Below are 21,894 nucleotides of genomic sequence, written 5' to 3'. Positions count from 1 at the left end.
CGTAACGATGTAGAGGAGCATGAAGTGGATGATAGTGGATGTTAATGGAGGATGATGGATGTGGATGAGTGATGGTGATGGATAGAGGTGATGGATGATGATGGTAGTTGAATTACCTAAGTATGTCGGAGAAGACTCTATGTAAGGCAAGAGGCTAGCCTTAGATCCCTATATTCTACCAGATCTAAGGTTAGCCTCGTGTCTACCTATATATAGATGTTATGGTGTCTTCCTGCTGGAGATAAACTTCCCCAGGTTTCCGTTCAACCTCTCCAAGCACTAGATATGCCAAGAAACCCTCGATGGATATTCAAAACTTCATTGTCTTGAAATATGCCTCTCTAGGAGGAAGTCAGCTTAAAGATATTTTTTACAAAGATGGGGTCTCAATTTGTAGATCCAACTGTATGGATGGATAAAGGACATAAAGACAAAGTTACCCTTAAAATTTCAGCTCAATCTGAATTATGGATCATTGGATATCAAGTCTGGAAGTTGGACGATTCCTAACAGTTGATTTTAACCAAATATTTCTCTCTCGTCATCCTCATCAGCACCATCACATCGTTCAGTTAGGGTTTTGTCTTGTCCTGGCATTTAATACAATGACTAGTTGAGATTCTTCCTCGTCATCTACGATCAACAGCTCTCGTTGTGCCAATTGTCACCCTGGGAAAAGGATAAAAGAGAGAATAAAAATATATTAACAAATATAGTATTAGATATCTAGCTTGCAGTTGACTTGGCACCGCGTCAACGTGTGCCACATCAGCTTGTTCCCTTTTAATCCAATCAGGGGCTGCCACAGTGTGCACCATGTGTCATTGACATGTTGCGCGACCGCCAATTGACCAGTCAAAGAGGAAAGAAAACCATTATTTTAATTCTCACTCCATGGTTTCTGTGCCACATTTATTACAAAAAAAGAGTCCCTTTTCTTTTTGGTCCATGTCACCCGAAGCCAGGAAAAAAAGCAAATTTGTCATAATTAAATGCCATTATGGCATCGCAATTTAGTTAAATAATTGGCTAACGGTTCAGTTAAAATATGTTCTAAATTCATATTAATTATAACTGCATATAAATAAATATGAATTTCAACTTAGAAAATTACATCTTTACAAATTTAATGTCGAAAAACTCCAGAAAAATTATATTCCGACTCAATAAATTATATTCTTTAAGAATCTGATGTCATAAAAGTACCCAAAAATATATAAAAATCCAAAAAATCAGAATATCATTATAAATATAAATTTAATCATTTTAAGCTAGATAACATGCATATGTAATTGATGTAATTCAAATAAACATATAAATATGGTCAGAGTAAGCTACTAACAATGCATGTTATCAACTAGAATTGGCAATATCTCTTATCTGTAAAGGAAATTTGTGAATATTTTTTCCTGTTCCCCTTAACATCAAGGGACACCTTAAATTTCATTCACTATTTCAATGTACACAAAGTGTATCTTCATTATTCATCTACTAGGGAGAAAAAATTATATATATCCGAGTTGCTTGGGTATAAAGTTATGTATTATCCAAGGTTGAGTATTATTGGATAACAATTCCTAAATAATGTATCTGAAATTGAACATAGCGTAAAAACCTTCAATGCGACATTTTTATTTTGCATCAAGACACATATGTGAAGAATAAGAATACAGAAAGGTATAAACTGTAAACATTTTAATGACACACTTAATATATGAACATATCATGCATACAGTTAAGTTCTGAATAAAGAAACTACATTTGAGGGCCAATTAGAAAGCAGAAAATTCTGAAAACTAAGGTATATATTTTTTGAAAATTTAAAATTAACACACTAATATATAGGGTACATTATATTACCCTTATTTATGCATGGTCCTTAATCCATGGTGCTAAGTGAGGTAGGGATGACAAACCACATGTGAAACCAATCTTTGCTAATGCATGCTCCCACATGTGAAACCAATTTTTTAAATTTAAAGTAATAATTAATTAATTGTTATAGCTATCATTAATTATCATTGCTATTCTAAGTTCTCCCTATTATGATAGCAATAATAATTAATTACTACTTTAAAAATTAAAATTTTAAACTAATAAAAACAAATAACATGACATATAAATGGGTTACACTATTCATACTATCTTAAAGTGTGTTTGGTGCCCACAAATGTCTTTAATACAATAGTAGTTGAAATTTCTCCTCAGTCAGGATCCAAGAAATACGATACAAATGTGATTCCTTATGTCTTTTGATAAAATATATATGTGTATATATACCTTTATAAATGTATATCACCTTATATCTAGGAAAGTTCAATTCTCCATTTTCTCCTTCAAAGGATTCTTCCGTTTGCACTCTTAGAATACGATCTCCAATCCCTATTTGGGGATATTTGTATCATTTTTATCACTAGGGAATTTTTCATATTTTACCTATATGCATGTTTCATAGGGAAATCCTACCTTTGGAGGAAGAAAAGAAAATTATACAAAAAATCTTTCTGATTCATTTCTCTTCCGTGCAAAGTTCATTCCATCAATATCCCACTATAACTAATGATCTTCCTCATGTTATATTTATCTTCTTGTATCAGCGACAAGCCACACATTACTTCTCATATGTTTATATCTCTAACACGTATACACATATTCTCTTGATCAATCGTAAGTTAAGGGTAGTGATAATTGACACACTTAAATCAAGGTACATCACTATAAGCTACTAATTGGAACCCTACAGAGAGAGATTCCTAATTAGTAATAGCCATCCTTAAGCAGAGATTCAAGAGAGATGAGATATCTATAAATTTCAATGATAATAATTTTCTCCCATTTGAAATGATACATGTTAGAGTTTTAAATATCAGGAAAAAATCGGGACAAAGAACCTCTTTCAATTACTTTGAGTTTAGTTCTTCTATAACCTTCTACCTGGGAGAGTTAAATTGACATTCTCTCTTTCTAAGACGACTTCCTTTTACTCTTATTGCTCCAGGGTGTGACGTTAATGACAGACAGCCTAGTGACATTCTTTCATTCATGTTTTTTTTTTTCCTTTTCTTCCACGTTGATGTCATTAAATTGAATTCCCTTACACGAATAGCTATCTAATATTTAGGGAAAGAGGAGGATCTATGACTATGGGTTTCATACTTAAAACACTATATTGAAACTTTTAATAGCTTTGTCAAATTCTTCATCTTCTAGATTCTCTAGAGGTGAACGATCTCATTTATGTAATGCAAGTGGTCCCTTCATCCTTTTCCTATGTGTAAGATATCTCAGTCAGAACCCCAAATTCTGCATCATCCTCATAGAAATTCATTTCCTCTTAATGAATTGATAGATTTGGAGATTTCTACTCGAGACATTAAATAGATCACCCCTAGTCATAGAACCTCAAAAATAATCCCAACTTATCAATAATGATCATGCATGGCATCATTCTGAAAATGCATAATCCTTTGTTTAATAACTTAGCATCATCCTGAAAATTCCTGATCATGGGGTCAAACATGACTTTTCCATTCCACATCATATTATTTAGAAATTATTTCCATACTGCACTTAGTATGAAGTAAGTCATATATACATGATTTTTGACTTGTGGTTTGCTTAGAAAAATCAAGTCCAATTGATCTAAAAGTTCCACTAAAGATAAAGAACATGATCTCCCAAAAATTTTAGACCCCACTCTAATTTTGGCTCCTTACGCATACACTAAAAAGCAATTGATGCTGGATGCCAGTTTCTACCTCTATGTCTACCTTTATTTTAGAAAACAACTGTATACTATAAATACTATAACGAATTCTAAACTATAAAGGTCCGACTTTAAATATCATAGAAGAAATTAATTTTCTTAGATGGTCAGGACATGTTCTCATGATTGATCAAGAGTTGATCAAGTGTTCACCAAATAAAAGAAAATTGATCTAAAAAATTCACAATGGATAAAGGACATGACGTTCTAGAAATGTTAGATCCAACTCTAACTCTGATCCCTTGAACATAAACCAAAAGGCAATTGATACAGAATGCTGACTGAGCATTACACTAAAAAGTTGTTAATATTCCAAGATATTCCAAATATTTATGTTAAATACTAAAAGAGCTTTATACTGGGCACTAACTTAGTATTCTTAGATGGTCAGGACATGTTCCCATGATTGATCATGAGTTGGCCCAGATCAACCAAGAGTCAACCTGCCCATTGAAGACTCTAAACAATAACCACTTGCAAATAAAAACATATAACCTTTAATCTTCAACTGCAATCCTGTCATATCTCCCACCAACCTATACGAATCTTCCCACTCTTATTGTCTTTCCTGGTTCAGTTAAATACCAAAAAAAGGCTACAAGCATCATCAACCAAAACGAAGAGAACCCATTCCTCTTCATTGTCTCTGCACAAGTAGAAAAGGTCCACAGGGAGATCTGAAGCTAGCTCGCACGTCAAATAGAGTAAAGTAAAATACTCTCAAACATCCCCATTCCTCAGGGTGCTAAGGGAGAGAGAGAGAAGAGAGGGAGAGAGAGAGAGAGAGAAAAAACGAGAGAAGCGAGAGAGAGAGAGAGAGAGAGAGAGAGAGAGAAAAAAAACGAGAGAGAGCGAGAGAGAGAGAGAGAGAGAGAGAGAGAGAGAGAGAGAGAGAGAGAGAGAGAGAGAGAGAGAGAGAGAGAGAGAGAGAGGGCGAGCGTGAGAGAGAGCCAAAGAGAGAGAGAGAGAGCGATAGAGAGAGCCAAAGAAAGTGAGAGCAAGTGAGAGAGTGACAAAGAGAGAGACAGTGAGCCAGAGAGAGAGAGAGAGCCAGAGAGCAAGAGAGCCTACGGGAGACAGAGCCAGAGAGCGCGCACGAGATAGAGCGAGAAAGAGAGCCAGAGAGCGAGAGAGAGAGAGAGAAAGAGCCAGAGAGCGAGAGAGAAAGCCAAAGAGAGAGAGAATGCGAGAGAGTGAGAGAGAGAACTACAGAATGAGAGAGAGAGAGAGCCAAAGAGAGGGAGAACGCGAGAGAGTGAGAGCCAAAGAGAGGGAGAAGGCGAGAGAGTGAGAGCCAAAGAGAGAGAACACGAGAAACACACAGAGAGCCAGAGAACGAGAGAGAGCCAGAGAGAGAGAACGCGAGAGAGAAAGAGAGAGCCACAGAGCGAGAGATTGAGAGAGCCAGAAAGCAAGAGATAGAGAGAGAGAGAAAGGGAGGGAAGGAGACAGAGAGACAGAAAGCAATCGAGAGAGAGCCAAAGAGAGAGACAAAAGACGGAATAAAAGAATGAAATCGGACTCGCATGATAATGGTATACTGGAAGAGTCTGCCCGGCACTAGAGACGTCGTCGATACGAAGCCATCATTATCTACACAAATAGAGCGGGAGGGATCTCTCGCTCAGACCTTGAAGTCCACCATGAGCGGAGCCCCCCCCGTAGCCGGCGCGGGGGGCTTCTGCCGGCGGTCCGACGCCGCGGCCAGCGCCACCAGCATCCTCATCACCTCGCTGGTGTCGTCCAAGTAGTACCTCGCCCTGCTCGGCTTCTTCCCCACCGTGCACGCGAACACCCGCGCCCCCGCCGGCAGCCCCGCCCCGGCCACGATGCTCTCGAACATGTCCTCGTCCGACCGGTCGTCCCCCACGCACAGCACGAAGTCCGGCGCCTGCCCACGCGCGCCCATCCTCTCGATCAGCCCCTCCACCACCTTCCCCTTGCTCACCCCCTGCACCGCACCGCACCAACCAACCCGTCAGCGACCGAACCCAGATCGAGCCGCGGCTCGTCCTCCGTCGCTCACCTGCGGCTTGACCTCCACGATGTGCTGCCCGCGCTTGACCACGACCGGCTCGTTGGCCAGCACGCTCTCCAGGTGGTCGAGCAGCTCCTTGGCCTGGCTCGTGCCGAATTCCGGGTCCGCGTCCTGGTGGTGCCAAACCAGCGCGCTCTCCTTCTGCTCCATGCTCGACCCGTCCGTCGCCTCCATGTATAGCCTCATCACCGGCTCCGCCATCTTCTTCCAGTCGAAGTCCCCCGTCGCCAACCCCTTCTCCCACTCCCCCTCCCCGCTCCACCTACAAAAAAACCCCCATCAAAATCCCGCTTCAATTCACCCACGAAGAAAAACTCCCGCTTCAGCTCACCGACGAAAAACCCACGAAGAAAGACTCCCGCTTCAGTTCACCCATGAAAAACCCACGAAGAAAAACTCCCGCATTAGTTCACCGACGAAAAACCCACGAAGAAAAACTCCCGCTTCAATTCACCGACGAAAAACCCACGAAGAAAAACTCCCGCTTCAGTTCGCCGACGAAAAACCCACGAAGAAAGACGAAAAACCCACGAAGAAAAACTCCCCCTTCAGTTCACCGACGAAAAACCCACGAAGAAAAACTCCCGCTTCCGTTCACCGACGAAAAAGCCACGAAGAAAAACTCCCGCTTCAATTCACCGACGAAAAACCCATGAAGAAAAACTCCAGCCTCAATTCACCCACGAAAAACCCACGAAGAAAAACACCCGCTTCAGATCACCGACGAGAGAAGAAGAACAAACGAAGGAAGAAGAAGACGAACCGGGTCAAGTAGCCGTGCTCGGCGGAGATACCGAGGTCGCGGACCGGCCGGAACCACCGGCTCAGCGAGTCCTTCCCCCGGCCGCTGACGACGAACACGACGTTATCGCGGTCGGCGCAGAGCGAATTGAGCACGGAGATAACTTGCTCGCTGGGGGACTTATTCTCGCACGCCTGCGGCATCATCGTCCCGTCGTAATCGAGCAAGATCAGCCGCCGCGACGTGGCCGCGTAGTTGGCGACCACGCACTCCGCCGAGAGCTTCCTGAAGTTGGGATCGAGCGCCACCACTCTGAAGAAGAGCCCGAACCCGATCCCCCAACACCTCTTCGACTGGTAATACTTGCACGCCCGCTGCAGGTCCTGGTCGAAGCTCCTCGCCCAGTAGCCCACATCGTGCGAAGTCACGTACTTGAAGTGCTTCTCGTGCCTTAGCCGCTTCTCCGGCTCCGGCATCTTGATCGCCTGGTTCATCGCCTCCGCCACCGCGTCCACGTTCCAAGGGTTCACCCTTATCGCGCCGCTGAGCGAGGGGGAGCACCCGATGAACTCCGAGACCACGATAACGCTCTTCTTCTCCTCCCCGCCCAGCGCCGGGCTCCACTGCCGCGACACCGTGTACTTGTAAGGCACCAGGTTCATCCCGTCGCGGACCGCGTTAACCACGCAGCACTCGGCGATGGCGTAGAACGCGACCTTCTCGAAGGTGGGCACGGCGCGGTTGATCACCACGATGGGCTGGTACTCGCCGGCGCCGAACCTGGCGTTGATCTTGCCCGCGACGGAGAGCATCTCGCGGTGGACTTCCCGCACGTCGTCGCCTTGGCTGCGCGCGGGGTTGGCGATCTGGATCAGCACGACGCGGCCTCGGTACTCGGGGTGGTCTTCCAGGAGCTGCCCCATGGCGAGGAACTTCAAGCTGATGCCTTTGAAGAGGTCCATGTCGTCGACGCCGAGGATCACGATCTTGCCCGAGTACTGTTCGATCAATTGCCGGGTCATGGCCTCGGCGGCGGGGGAGCGCATGGCGGCCTCGAGCTGGCCCATGTCGACGCCGAGGGGGAGGATCTTGATGCCGACGGTCCGGCCGTAGTACTCCAGCCCGATGTAGCCTCTCTTGGACTCGTAGTCGATCCCCAGCATGCGGCTGCAGCAGGAGAGGAAGTGGCGCGCGTAGTCGAAGGTGTGGAAGCCGACGAGGTCCGCGTTGAGCAGCGCGCGGAGGATCTCGTCTCGCACGGGGAGGGTCCGGTAGACGTCCGAGGAAGGGAAGGGGGAGTGGAGGAAGAAGCCGATCTTGGCGCGGTAGGAGCGGCGACGGAGGAAGGTGGGGAGGAGGAGGAGGTGGTAGTCGTGGACCCAGACCTTGTCGTCGTCGGAATTGAGGGCTTCGGTGACGGCGTCGCCGAAGGCGCGGTTGGCGGAGACGTAGGCGAGCCAGAGGGAGCGGTCGAAGCGGAGGCCGGAGGGGGAGACGGGGAGCATGTAGTGGAAGAGGGGCCAGAGGTAGTGCTTGCAGAAGCCGTGGTAGAAGCGGTGGTGGGTGTCGAAGGGGAGGAAGACGGGGACGCAGCGGAACTGGTCGAAGAGGGTCTGCTTGACGTCGTCTTCTTCGGAGGGGTCGATGGAGGAGTCTGGGGAGGAAGAGGGGGGGTGGACGGTGCCCACGAAGAGGGTTTCGCAGTTGGGGGGGAGGCCGGCGCGGAGTTGGAGGGGGAGCGCGTCGGGGTCCCAGGAGAAGCGCCAGCGGCGCGTGGATTCGTCGCGCTGGCTACGGATCGGGAGCTGGTGGGCGACGATTATGCGACGTTCGCGCGGGGCCGGCGAGTCGCAGGTGCAGTCGGGGAGGACGCGGTCGCAGGAGCCCAGGGCTTGATCGTCGTCGCCGAAGTCGGAGATCACGCCCGGGACGGTCACCACGCGGGGGAGGAGAGGGGTTCGCGGCCGCCCCGGCGAGGGGAGGTCCGCCGATCGGGTCGCCAGCTCCAGCAGATTGGCGCAGGATTGCGACGATGGCATCTCTCTAGGGTTTTCCGATCATCCTCCAAGAATGAATCAATCGATCAATCAATCAATCAATCAATCTGGGTTCTTCTTCTTCTTCTTCCTCTTCTTCTGCCCCTTTTTATCTCCTTCCTCCCTTCCTTTCTCCCCTTCTCTCTCTCTGCTGCTACACCTGGCCGAGGAAGAACCGGATATCCTCTGGGCCACCTGAAATGACGGTTTTGCCCTTCCGACCTACGTGTCAGAAACCCGCGTGAAGGATCCGCCCCGGGCCGACGGATCGCGCGATGGATGCTCGCCAGCTGTCCCCGGCGATCAGACCAAGTTTATCCAAACTAGCGCGGGGCCCACCACTCCCGGGCCTGTGCACGACGGCCCAAAAGATTTGGCGGGCGCTTGCCGATATCGTGGGGCCCCCGGTTTCCGTTCTGGATAAGGCCTGCACTCCCCCGATCTGGGCCTACCATCGACGAACCACAGCCGTCCGATCATCACCCGAAGTCAACCGAATCAGTCGGTCAAAACGACAACACGGTGTATTTATCTAAAATTGAAAAGCGGCGGCGCCCCGGGAAAAGACACGGAAATACAAGGCGGCGGCTGACGTGGCACAGGATAAGCCTCCCGTTGACTCAAATATAAATTCTTCCTCCCTCTCTCTCTCTCTCTAGGACTGCTGGAAGAGAGAGAATACTCAGATATTAATCATTTCCTCGAGTGGAGGTGATTACAGAGAGGATAACCAATGAAGGGAATAGTAAGTTTAGAGATTGTGCATCGTCGCCAAAAAATAGTTAACCACGGCAGAGTAGTACCCGGCTAGCTGCGAGATGGTTAAGAACGTAGTTAGATGATGATAATGATAGAATTAATAGAAAGTTTAGTCTGTTGAATTTTTTACCTGGGCGGGGATGCTGTCTCCGGTCTGAGCCTCGATCACCAAGCCCGCGATCAGCCCGATCATCGCCCATGCACCGTTGATCGCTTCGATCTGGCGCTGTTTCTGCACCCATCAATCATCAATCATCATGCTGAGATAAACAAGGAAAAGTATTTTAACTAAAAGAAATAAATGCGCTCATAACCTTGAATCGCTTCTTGGCCTGAATTTCTTGCATCTGCAGCGCGGCCAATCGCTTGGCCTCCAACGGATCCACCATCTCAACGTTATTTCCAGACGTTCTCGTACGCCGAGGTGCCTGAAAGAGTTCATCGATGACAAACTTAGAATAAGGCACGATGAATTGGTATAGGAGGGTTTTACAGAGATTATGGCTCTGCAAAACTTTTTAAAAAGTATTCATAAATAGGAATGGCCGCTCACTGGATTGCCATATCTCCAAGGATGAAGAGTCCTGTTTGTTGTTGCTTGGTCAGAAAAATTTAATTACCCAACTACTAAATGTAAATGTTTTCCCAAATATGGTTGTGCTTTAGCGGACGCGCCAAGAATTTTATGACATGCCGGAGAATCTAGATGAAATTACAGCAAAGAAACACGGGGTTCATTGATTTATTAAACTACTGTAGTTTTCGTCGAAGGGTTCATTGATTTCGTGCCAAACGAAGCTAAATCTTCAGAAAATTAAACACGGGGGAAATATTATTGAAGGATGATCGTACGCTAGAAGTGGCCCACACCCGAAGCCTCTGGCTTCGTCGAGTCGAGACTAGTCCGCCGTTAATTCCTTTGATTTTCATCCTGTCAACAATTGGTAGAAAAATCAGCGACGAAGGAATACCGATAACTTCAGGAAATGGTTGGAGGTGATTGTCCATTGCTCAAAGAGTTGAATAATAACTGAAAGCAGGTCGATAGGCTATACCAAATTTAATCTATCTGAAAAATGCACTATAGTAGTTGAACCATTAACGTCTCGGCAGAATGATTAACTCATACAACAATCCAAGAATACTTTGCGGTTTCACTAATCTGACTGGGGAAATTAGACGAACGAGATTTGCCGTCCGACACGAGAACAAACAGGGACGTTCTACGGCACACGGAAGTTATACGAACGCGTATAAAATCCAATGATTTTGCAAACCCTAGACCCGCTGAAAGTAATTTGTTGATTTCAATTTCTCGAATCAGAAGAGAGAAGAAGAACCTTCACCTGAAAAACTGCGAAACTAGTCCCGAATCAGCTGGGGCTATGCCGGTGGAACAGCTCGCCATCTTCCCTCACCGATTAGCAGACTCGATAATTTCCTCAATTCCACTAGAAAGCGGGACCGAGAGAGAGAGAGAGATAGAGAGACTGCGCCAAACCAAGAACCTCACCAACCAAAAACTGCCACGTGGCAAGCTACAGGCGGCAAAAATCTTTAAGGTCAGGATAGCGCCACGTCTTCTACTTTCCCCCATCGCTCCCCACTCATTCAGCCCAGTAAATTACGGATAAACTTGGCCCAATAATAACAGGCCCATCAGCCTTAAATACCCATTTGGCCCATTCCAGAACCTCCGGGGTCAACGGTTCGGTCGGCCTTTTTTAAAACGCGGTCAACGCTTCGCGCAATTTGTTTGCGAAAGAATTAAATCAACGAAGACCAATTAAAGGATGAACTCGGCCCAATAATAAAAAGGCCCACGAATGACCATAAAGTTCTTAGGCTGGGACAAGCTTTCAGGCCCACCAACACCAAGGCGGTCAACGTTGGTCAACGGTTCTGAAAATTGAAGTCAACGATCTGCTTATAATATTATGGATGGTTCAATCACGGTGGCCGCCTCGTGCAATTAGAATATTTGAACCACAGAGCGTGGGGCGACGCAGTGTTGCGGTTTCCACCGCCGAACTCGTCTCCTCCCCTTTCCAACCCCTTCTACCCCTCATCAATATTTGCCTTAATCATGCTACAGAAATATGGATACCAAAGAGAATTTAAAACAATAAAGTCAACATACTTTGAAATCTCTCTGCTGACTTGCCGGTCCACGTATTTCCCCTCCAAACCGTTGCACGATGACGATTACAACGAATAAAATATATTTTTACAACCCTTCTATGTTGGATATCCAAATCCGAAATCCAACTCCGATATCCGATATAGTCATCCTCCCCAAGAGAAGGAGGTGAATGAAGACATAGATATCAGTACTGTAACAACTGATATCTGGTATAATTTAACTAAGATTAACTAGTATAATTTAATCTGAGCGAATTGGGGCGGTTTGGTGCGGTCGGAGAATCGCCCCAATCGGGCGAATTTTCTACTACAGAGGGAGGTCAAGATCGGACGGCGGAGATCCGCCGAAGAGACGGAGAGGCCGGCGGAGCGCTTCCACTGCTCCGCGGCCGTCGCCGTCGAGGGCCGACATGGCCAAGGCCTGGCCCAGAACAGTGCCCACGCAGAAGGACGCGACGCGGAAGGCGAAGGCCAGGACAGCGGCGGCCGCCACGAAGACAACCGACGCGAAGGAGATCCGCAGGAGCACCAGAACGGCCACCTCCACGACCAGGCCGTATCCCATAACCAGCGCCGCGGCGGAGCTCAGCGTGAGAAGAAACTCTCTCAAGTCGACTCTCCTGGCCCGCCCCGCGCGGTCGTCCTCGCCGTTGACGACGACGAACACGGCCGCGGAAGCCGTCCACGACGCGAGCAGGGAGACGAAGACGAAGACGAGCTCTCTGGGCGCGGCGAGCTTGGCGTGGTCGGCTATGGCGGCCGCGAGGACTAGCCGTTGGGGGCCGACGGGACGGGTATTGTGGAGGAGATACTCGTCAACGGCCATGTCTACGAGGGGGCTGCGGGAGAGGCGCGCGCCGGTGGAGAAGAGAGAGATGAGGGCGAGAGCGGAGATGAAGGCCATGACGCCGAGCTTGAAGCTCTTGGGATAGAAGGGCCGAGGCTTTCTCGCCATGGCGTGGAAGAAGGAATGATTAGTTGGAGGAAGACGTCGGATGGGGGGTGTTATGATTATCTTTATTTTTTGCCGAGGAAGCTGATCGATTCGGGGGGGGGGGGGGACTGCGGGGGCGGGGTGGAGGAAAACGCGAACGATTCGGTAGCTGGGAATATATGGGCAGTAGCCGCGTGCTTCGTGCTTTCCCGTCGTTGTCCTGTGCTTCTTCTACGGTGCAACTTGACGTCGATTCATCGGATAGATAGAGAGAGAGCGTGCGTGTTAGATTCGTGGACAGACAGATAGATGGATGGATAAATGGATAGATGGATAGATAGAGAGATAATTCAATAGATAGATAGATAGATAGAGGAATAATTAGACAGCTACATAGAAAGATAATTTGATAGATTGATAAATAGGGAGAAATAGAGATAGAAAGATAATTAGATAGATAAATAGATGGAGAGAGATAAATAGATAGATGGAGAGGGAGAGAGCGATAAACAGATAATTAGATAGATAGAGAGAGATAGAGAGAGTGAAATGGAGAGATAATCGAATAGCTAGATAGATAATTCGATAGATAGAGAGGGAGAGAGCGATAGATAGAAAATCGAATAGATAGAGAAATAATCGAATAGATAGATCGAGAGATAATCGAACAGATAGATAGATAGATAATTCGATAGATAGAGAGGGAGAGAGCGATAGAGAGAAAATCGAATAGATAGAGAAATAATCGAATAGATAGATAGAGAGATAATCGAACAGATAGATAGATGGATAGAGAGATAGAGAGATAATCGAATAGATAGATGGATAGAGAGATAATCGAATAGATAGATGGATAGAGAGATAATCGAATAGATAGATGGATAGAGAGATAGAGAGATAATCGAATAGATACATAGAGAGATAGAGAGATAATCGAATAGATACATAGAGAGATAGAGAGATAATCGAATAGATACATAGAGAGATAGAGAGATGGAGAGATAAGCGAATATATAGATCGATAGAGAGATAATTAGATGGAGAGATAGATAGATGGGGAGATAGAGAGATTGATAGAAAGATAAAGGGAAAAGATTACAGATAGATGGATAGAATGGAAGAAAGAAAGAAACATAGATACGTGTAGAGAGAGAGAATAATGGTGAAATATGAATAGGGACAAGGAGTGTCCTACTTTGCAACGCTTCGTAGACAGCATACGAAACTTTGTCGGGCTGGTCCAATCCCATCGGTCCTCTTTCGTAGGTCTAGACGAAAATTGTATAAAAATGTGCACCTATCCATTTTAGATTCAAGGAGGGCGACAAAGTAGGTGGCAGCACCTTCATAAACTCCTAAAATATTTTCTTCTGAGATCACATTTAATCAGGTCAAACTATGAATTTAATAGTTGTCGGACGGGGGAGACGGTTTTCGAACGCCACCGGATAAGGCATGACCTTCCCGACTTCAAGACAATTTATGTAAATATATGTGTATACATCTTCGTCAGCGGCCTAGGAGAAGGCAGCAGGTCATCCGTTCAAGATAGCCGGTGCTTCCAGAAAACCCAGACCTGTTCAACAGCATAACGTTTCTCAATTATAACGGCTTTCGTCGTAAAACAGCATTGGAGAGAAGAAAACTTACATACCCTCCAAGTAAAAATTGTCTGTCAGTAAAAATATTCGTTTAGGTTCATGGGCATGGAGGAGGTAGAATCATTACGCACTAAGATTATGTGATCATTTATCCCTCGTAACATTACATTCGTGCAGAGGAGGTTACTTTGACTGTATTGTCAATTGGGCTAGTCAACGCACTTGGAATTCATCTGATATCATGAATGTAGTTAATCATTCATTCTTCAAATAAATGCGATTTCACTATCCTTTACAGCCCATAGTTCACTCGCGAAAATTTGGAAATTCTATTCAGTGGACAATTTTAAAAACCAATGATAACTTGCTTGGAAATTATGACAGAATGTCTCTTGAGGAAGGAGACAATGAAGGTTCCATTCCTTTCATGCACAACCCATCCCATCATATTTGTAAGGTAGAGATGGCCTTTTGACACTAGTATCGTCAACTGACACTGGTATCTACACTATTTAATCTATGAAATATTCAGACCGGTTCAGCTAATGGTATATTGATATTCAATATCAAATGCATAAGAAAGACCGTACCTTAGGCAGATATCATTTTTATATCGTCATAGACAATGTGTATCACTATCTATGCTGGGTATTGGTTAAAGGATATCATTATTACAATCGGATAGACGAATATTACACTGACGCGTTTTCTCTCTTTCATGCTGGTCCATTTGACCCATTAATAGATGCATCCACTCGTGCCTTTTGAGTCAATTGGGTAACAGTCTTAGTGTTTTAAGAGTAGAGGGCAACGTAACAGTCTTAATCCTGTTTAGTCATCCCGATTAATCCCATCAACTTTCTTAGGAAAAACTTGCATCTGCACATTAAATAAACTCCACACTTAAATGTCTTAGCCCCAAAATTGTCATTAAAGAATCACTTCAAAAGGGATTTGTTGAGCTTAAATCTACAATAATAAATAACATCGTCTATCAAAGAAACATCATCTAAATATTATCCTAAGAATGACAGGACGCACCGATCGGCCCATGTCAGTTACCAGAAAGAGGCACATATCTTCGGAGAGAGATTGATAGAAATAGAGAATCACACCAATGGAATCTCGCCGTTCGTCCCGCTTACCTTGGCAGAAATTGTTAATTAGAGATATATATATATATTTGCTAGAGAGAGGTATAAACAAGGAGCTTGAATTAGCCCGGACAAAAAATTCTAACGGGTACTGAGAAATCTCAGTCGACACAACTCCATTGCTTTGGGGGGGATGTGTCAAATTCAACTTAATCATGAACAGACACATCAAATATTCTACGGGGGAGGCCAATAAGCTCGGTCTTGCTGCATCGATAATGGGCTGTCAAGAAGCCCAATATAACAAGGCCCGATCAGCCTCCACGCAAGTCAACCTCCTTACCTGGGACGTTGACGTGTCCATTCCCCGGCTGATAACTTTGGTCGAGGAAACCCCGCCTGAATAGCGGCTTCCGGCCACTGCAAGCCGTCGACTTCTTGACTTCTCCGTTGACCAAAGAAGTCAACCCATTGACCAAGGAAGTCGACCCGTTCACCACATGAGTCGTCCCGTTGACCATAGAAGTCGTCCCATTGACCTTCATCAGCTCTTGATCAGATTCTTCTTCAGAGCTCATGTCCATCGCAGTCTTGTCTTTGTCGGTCTGTTCGGGCTCGTCGACTTTGCCGTTGCAGGAGACCCTCTCCAAATATGATGAACCATTTGGATAGACTGGCTGGGCAGAATCTGTTTCCAGGGGCGTTTCCCGTGCCACAGAATCAGAATCCGATCCCTTATCGGAATCGGAATCTGACCCGGAATCAGAATCAGAAGATTCAACGGGTTGCCCAATCTCCGTTTCCATAGGAATGCCGCCTTCCACTGCGGCAGCTGCTGACTCCACTTCAACCGAAGATTTTGCACTGTCTGTTCTTATCCTGTCTGTTTCAATTTCTTCCATCTGCAGGGTGTCAAAATAAAGACCATTAATGAAGTTTGGGCTTTTAACTATTTTTCTTTAAAAAAATTCAGGTCTATATTGTCTGACGTGATTCGTTGGGGCAGAGGTGTTCTCAGTGGCTTCCGTTTGAGGGGGCTGGCGCGGGCTTCTCCTGTCTCAAGCCGTAAGACAGCTTTATAAGACAGGAGATCAACTTTGGGAAAAAAAAAGAGATCTGAGCTCAGAAAGAGAAACAACCTGGTGTAGAGTAGCATATATGCTGCCTGGGCAAGAACTTCATCAACATCAACGTCCATGACCTGAGAGAAGATCGAAAGTCAAAAAACTACAGCTCGAATCAGCATGAACTCTATACCAGCAGATTACCTTACAGTCATCTACTCTATACCAGTTCCCTTTGAAATCCTTCGTATAGCAAATATAATGCCCAAAAAATGAGGCATTAAGCATGTCTATGTGGACGACGACCGCATAAAGATCATAGAGATCTGCATCTCCTCCTCCTCCACTCATGTATGGTTTAAGATCCAAGGTTAGTGGAAACGTAACTCTCTTGTTTAGTTTCCCAAATCTCCCGCTCTGTAGAAAAAAATAAAAAAATATCTTAAGAAATTCTGACAATTCAGGCATAACTTTGGAAGTATTCCTATGGTTTTGTAGCCTGCGTTCAGTCATTCGTTCCATTCCTTGTCGTCATCATTTAAATAAACTGGCATCAGAGCAGGAATGGAACGAAAGCCTTTGTACCTTTCGTTTCATTCCTTCCCTGTCCGTTGCATTACCGGGTACGGGAGATTTTTTCTCAAGTTTATAACCGTCCTCCCACTGTTCCACCATGCATTCTGTCCAGCCACTCAAACGAAAATGAAACGAAACTACAGACATTGTGACTGACGACTGACTGAAATGCCATTATATTCAGCTCCGTCCTACAATTTTGTTTTTTGAAATTTTGAACTGTGATCACATGCCCATGATGTGGTCACCAAGCTCCGTCCTACTATTCCACCATCCATCCTCTGTCCAAGAGCCTTACCTGGAACCTCTTGAGAGCAATGGTGAGGACATTTGGTGGCCGATGAACAGTCAACCTCTTCCATGCTTTTACATATTCGTCACATCTGCCAAGAGAGGAACATGGAATCATCAGACGAGCGAGAATTTTGTCTTCGGACGCACATGTTAATAAGAACTCAAAGCTTACCCTTCACATTTATACATGTTCTCCCCTTCCAACCACTCTTTTCCCGTGAATTGATTCAAACACTCCTCTAATGAATCAGCATCCCCATGGATCTCAACAGTCAAGTCCATCATATTCTCATAACGGTTAGAAATTCTCTCGCACTTTGTACATAGCACCTGCAAACCAAATAAACATGTAAAAAAGAGCTGATTGGTTAATAAAAATAAAAAAAATGGTTAACTCTTTATCCTTGAAATTTTTCACAGGAAAAATGATGGAATCAAGTTTAATTATCTAGGGTACAATAGTTCAAGACAAAGAAATACCTATACAAGATATTTTCCCCAAAAAACTGCATAAAATAAAGACAATATTATTTTCCCCATAATAACTGAATTCAGGAGAACGTTTTTACCTGAGACTGAAGGTGACCGCCAAATATGTGCTGAATAAGCGTTGTTTCCTGAATGCTAAGATCTAAGGCCTTTTCTCCGCCAAACTCATCAAGACAAACGGACTGCATCGTGTCTATGGCAAACCTTCATGGTGTAGCACATCAATAATTAGGAAGCTATAAAATTTGAAGAATTAACCGTACAGTGAGCTTGATGAGAGTGAAAAAACCTCATGAATTCATGTGCATCTTCTTGCCTTCCGTTGCTGAGGTTACCTCCAATCTTGGGTAACCGACACAAGATGTTAATAGGTGAAAACGGTCTTATACTTTGACTCACATTTTGCACGTGGATTTGGAGCTCACATAAGAAGCACCAATCGTTTCGGCTACCTAATAGTGATAAAATTAATCAACACAATCACCATACGAGTGAACATAGAAGTTGTCAAGACCATACAAGTTTTCAAGTGGCTCCCCTCCAGCAAGTATGCCACTAGCGGTCTAGTGCATGCTAAACATTGCAAGATCACATTCGCAAAGCAGCTGCATCACATTTATTTAAAAAAGATAGATATAACAGCATAAATAACACGATTTCATACATTAACCAAGAGAAAATGCAGAGTGAAAGAAGAAAACCTATTTCCGCAGTTCAGAAGTCCACAAGGAGGGTATATATTTTTGTTCCAAGTGAAAAGTTTTTCGAATTCGTCATAAGGAAAAAGCACCTGAACTAGCAAAGATGATATTGAGTAAGTTGCATGTAGAAAAGTCAAATGTTAAAACTATGAGCAGTAGTGTTATATGAGACCTTCTTAGGCAGACCCAAAATCTTGAAAGAACCGCGATGAGGCACAAGGGCAATAGCTGAAGATTTTTTTTCTCCATTGCTATTGTCACTTAGCGCATCAAATAGAAGTTTTGGATCTCTGCATTTGCGGTTATGACCACTTTTCCAATGTCTGGACTGACATTCTTGGGAGCTGCGGAAAACAGTTGTGACAATTTTGCAAGAAAAAGGTCAGAAAAATAATTAATGATAGATGAGAATAATCGATTCCAAAATTGGCGCAAGTTACAGAAGAACCCCAACATGGAAGAAGCCATGAGACGAGTAAAATATTGATACAAACTCGAACGAAAGAGAATTCAGCCAAAACTTTTCATTTTCTCCCAATTTGGACGATACAAGAGATAGATAAGCTTAAATGATGATTAAAATTTATGAACAATAATCATTGCAAACCGATTCTGACTCATTAAACACGCCGCGTTTTTGAAATTTACTTGTTTATGACCCCATATTTAGCGGATCGCAAAAAGGTAGGTCGTAATTTCATGTGGATTCGTGCAAAAGGATATAAACCACAGCTGCAAATCCAATTGAGAGCCATTAATTAAAAAGATAAGCCTAACATTAAAGTTTTTGATATTTTATAATTTCATGTTTCAAAACCATTTCCATTATTTCATACTTATCCGAGCCCCAGAATAGTTCAAAAAAAAAAACTTATCCGAGCCCCAGTACACGAAGACTCCAATAAACCTTTTATCCATGATTTTTCCATGGACTTCACAGATAGGATCCGACTTATTTTTTCATGTTCATAGCACCTAGATTGAGCTCTGTAAAATAATGATGAACTCATCGTCTCGGATAAGAAATTCCCCTCTACGAAAAAATAGCACAATTCACAAGAAGAAGACTTGGCAGGTAATGGCATATTCGAGATTAGATCGCTGCAAAGATTATCAAATTATCGGTACACGTATCAAAGGTCGTTTTCTATTTCTCATGTCATCTTCCTGACCTCAAGAATAGGATCAAGGCCTAACCGGCGCATGACAAAAAACAAAGAACTGATAAAATAGGGGTTTTGAACACTCGATGATTTCTGCACGGTAGGCGGCCAAGCCTTACAATAACGGCGACCCAAGCGTCGATCTCAGACAAGAAAACAGGAAAAAAAAAAAAAAAGAGATCACTGACCAGTATCGAACACTCTTACACCGCGAGCACTTCTTAGACCCGGGATTGTCGCAGACAAAACACTTATCCCCGCAATCAAACATCTTGTGGCGGCCCTCGAATCCTCCAACGTCGGGCTCAAATCGGGCATCCACGACGAAGAACCGCGAGGCCGCCCACCTGAAAACGAAGAGAAGCACGGGCACAAACGCAAGGACGGTGATTGCGAGCTTCAGAAGCGTCGGAAAATTCAGGGGCGGCAGCCCCCAACCCCCGCGCATCTACCTCCTTCCCCCCCTCTCTCTCATCGACAGATCTACGCCACAACCATCGCTGCAAACCCTAGCAAGCGATCTCCTCTCCAGTACTTGTCCCTGCTCGCTCCTTCCCCTCGCGCGATTCTTGCTCGAGCAACAACGACGAACAGAGAGAGTTAGAGAGAGAGAGAAAGTTAGAGAGAAAGAGAGAGAGTTAGAGAGAGAGGGAATTTCTGCTGGAGCGAGTAATCAGGCGGCAACGTAGAAGAATCGTTAGAAGAGGAAGAAGAGAGGGCGGTAAGCGTAACCCGATAACTGGAAGGGTTAACGGGTAGTCGGGTACGGATGCTGGCCTAGTGGGTCTGGAGAGAGAGACAGGTCATGCCCTCTTGGTTGGGTTCTCTCTCTCTCTCTCTCTCTCTATCCAGAAGCTAGCTGCCATTGCTCTCTCTCTCTCACGCAATCTTTTAATCTTTCTCATCTATGTCATTCTCTCTCTCCATCTTTCTCCATCTATGCCAGTTTCTCTCCATCCTTCTCTCTAAATCTATATCCATATATGTCAGTCTCTCTCTAACACTCTCTCTCCATCTTTCTCTTTTTATCTCAGAGTCTATGTCTCTTTTAGTTGCCCTTCTCTCTCTCTACATCTTTCTCGATCTCAGACTCTTTCTCTCTCTCTCTCTCTGCCATTTGCCCTTGCTCTCTCTCTCTCTCTCACCCTCTTTCTCTATCTATCTTTCAGTTGCTCTTCTCCCTCCCTCTCTCTACATCTTTCTCTATCTATCTCGGTCTCTCTCTCTCTTTGCCAGTTGCCCTTGCTCTCTCTCTCCATCTTTTTCTACGTCAGTTTCTCCCTCTCTCTGTCAGTCGCCCTTGCTTTCTCTCTACATCTTTCTCTATCTATCTCATTCTCTCTCTCTCTCTCTCTCTGCCAGTTGCCCTTGCTCTCTCCCTCTCTCTCCATCTCTGTCTATATCAGTTTCTATCTCTCTCTGCTAGTCGCCTTTGATCTCCCTCTATATCTTTCTCTATCTAAATCTCTCTCTCTCTGCCAGTTGCCCTTGCTCTCTCTCTCTCTCTCTCCATCTTTGTCTATATCAGTTTCTCTCTCTCTCTCTGCCAGTTTCCTTTGCTCTCTCAATCTATCTCTACATCTTTCTCTATCTATCTCAGCCTCTCTCGTGCTCTCTTGCCATTTGCCCTTTCTCTCTCTCTCTCTCTCTACATCTTTCTCTATCTATCTCAGTCTCTCTTGCCAGTTGCCCTTTCTCTTTCTATCTCTCTCTACATCTTTCTCTGTCTATGTCAGTCTCTCTCGCGTTCTCTTGCCAATTGCCCTTTCTCTTTCTCTCTCTCAATCTTTCTTTTTCTATCTATCACAATCTCTCTCCGGCCAGTTGCCCTTGGTCTCTTTCCCTCTGAATCTCTCTCTCTCTCTCTCTCTCTCTCTCTCACACACACACACACACACACCAGTTGCTCTTACTCTCGCGCTCTCTACCAGTCTACCTTTCCCTATTTCAGTCTCTCTCTCTCTCTTAGCCGTTGGTCTCGCTCTCTCTTTCCACGTCTATATGACTGTATCTATCTCAGTTTCTCTATCCTGCCTGTTGCCCTTGCTCTCTCTCTCTCTTGCTCTATCTCTCTCTTTCTATCACAGTTTCTCTCTCCTGCCACTTGCCCTTGCTCTCTCTCTCCACCTCTCTTTATATCACAGTCTCTCTCTCCTGCCAGTTGCCCTTGCTCTCTCTCTCTCTCTCTCTCCATATCTCTCTTTCTATCCCAGTCTCGCTCTCCCCTGCCAGTTACTCTTGCTCTCTCCCTCTCCATATCTCTCTTTCTATCTCAGACTCTCTCTCCTTGCGCGCTCTGTCTCTCTTTTTATCCCAGTCTCTCACCTGCTAGCTCACTTGCTCTCTCTCTCTCTCTCTCCTGCCAGTTGCCCTTGGTTTCTCTCTCTCCATCCTTCTCTCTCTATTTGAGTCTCTCTGTTTGCCGGTTGCCCTTGCCCTCCTCCTCTCCCTCTTTCTCTTCCAATCTTAGTCTCTCTCTCTGCCAGTTGCCCTTT

The 21,894-nt window shown here is 45.0% G+C and overlaps 3 protein-coding genes across 3 annotated transcripts; all 3 read right to left on the bottom strand.

Annotated features, from left to right (window-relative positions):
• Window positions 1-5,266: 5,266 nt before the first annotated feature.
• On the bottom strand, window positions 5,267-8,732 carry LOC144712735 (putative alpha,alpha-trehalose-phosphate synthase [UDP-forming] 8). Its single transcript, XM_078587025.1, has 3 exons — window positions 6,568-8,732; window positions 5,793-6,066; window positions 5,267-5,717 (listed from the first exon to the last, which is right to left on the bottom strand). The coding sequence occupies exons 1-3, from the start codon at window positions 8,583-8,585 to the stop codon at window positions 5,391-5,393; spliced, it is 2,619 nt and encodes an 872-aa protein (XP_078443151.1). The 5' UTR covers window positions 8,586-8,732; the 3' UTR covers window positions 5,267-5,390.
• Window positions 8,733-9,253: 521 nt separating this feature from the next.
• Window positions 9,254-10,844, bottom strand: LOC144712736 (uncharacterized). Its single transcript, XM_078587027.1, has 5 exons — window positions 10,688-10,844; window positions 10,194-10,272; window positions 9,656-9,769; window positions 9,472-9,573; window positions 9,254-9,393 (listed from the first exon to the last, which is right to left on the bottom strand). Exons 1-5 carry the CDS (start codon window positions 10,747-10,749, stop codon window positions 9,334-9,336), a joined length of 417 nt encoding a protein of 138 aa, XP_078443153.1. The 5' UTR covers window positions 10,750-10,844; the 3' UTR covers window positions 9,254-9,333.
• Window positions 10,845-15,217: 4,373 nt separating this feature from the next.
• On the bottom strand, window positions 15,218-20,089 carry LOC144713005 (ubiquitin carboxyl-terminal hydrolase 18-like). The gene is made up of 12 exons (XM_078587456.1): window positions 19,588-20,089; window positions 18,409-18,580; window positions 18,237-18,325; window positions 18,055-18,140; window positions 17,825-17,987; window positions 17,616-17,739; window positions 17,219-17,376; window positions 17,051-17,135; window positions 16,381-16,593; window positions 16,252-16,313; window positions 16,102-16,165; window positions 15,218-16,014 (listed from the first exon to the last, which is right to left on the bottom strand). Exons 1-12 carry the CDS (start codon window positions 19,845-19,847, stop codon window positions 15,427-15,429), a joined length of 2,064 nt encoding a protein of 687 aa, XP_078443582.1. The 5' UTR covers window positions 19,848-20,089; the 3' UTR covers window positions 15,218-15,426.
• Between the last annotated feature and the right edge of the window lie 1,805 nt (window positions 20,090-21,894).

This window comes from Wolffia australiana, chromosome 15 (assembly GCF_029677425.1).
Source record: "Wolffia australiana isolate 7733 chromosome 15, ASM2967742v1".
Classification (NCBI taxonomy): domain Eukaryota; kingdom Viridiplantae; phylum Streptophyta; class Magnoliopsida; order Alismatales; family Araceae; genus Wolffia; species Wolffia australiana.
The sequence above is the reverse complement of the archived record's forward strand: the minus strand, read 5'-3'. Positions and strand labels throughout refer to the sequence as shown.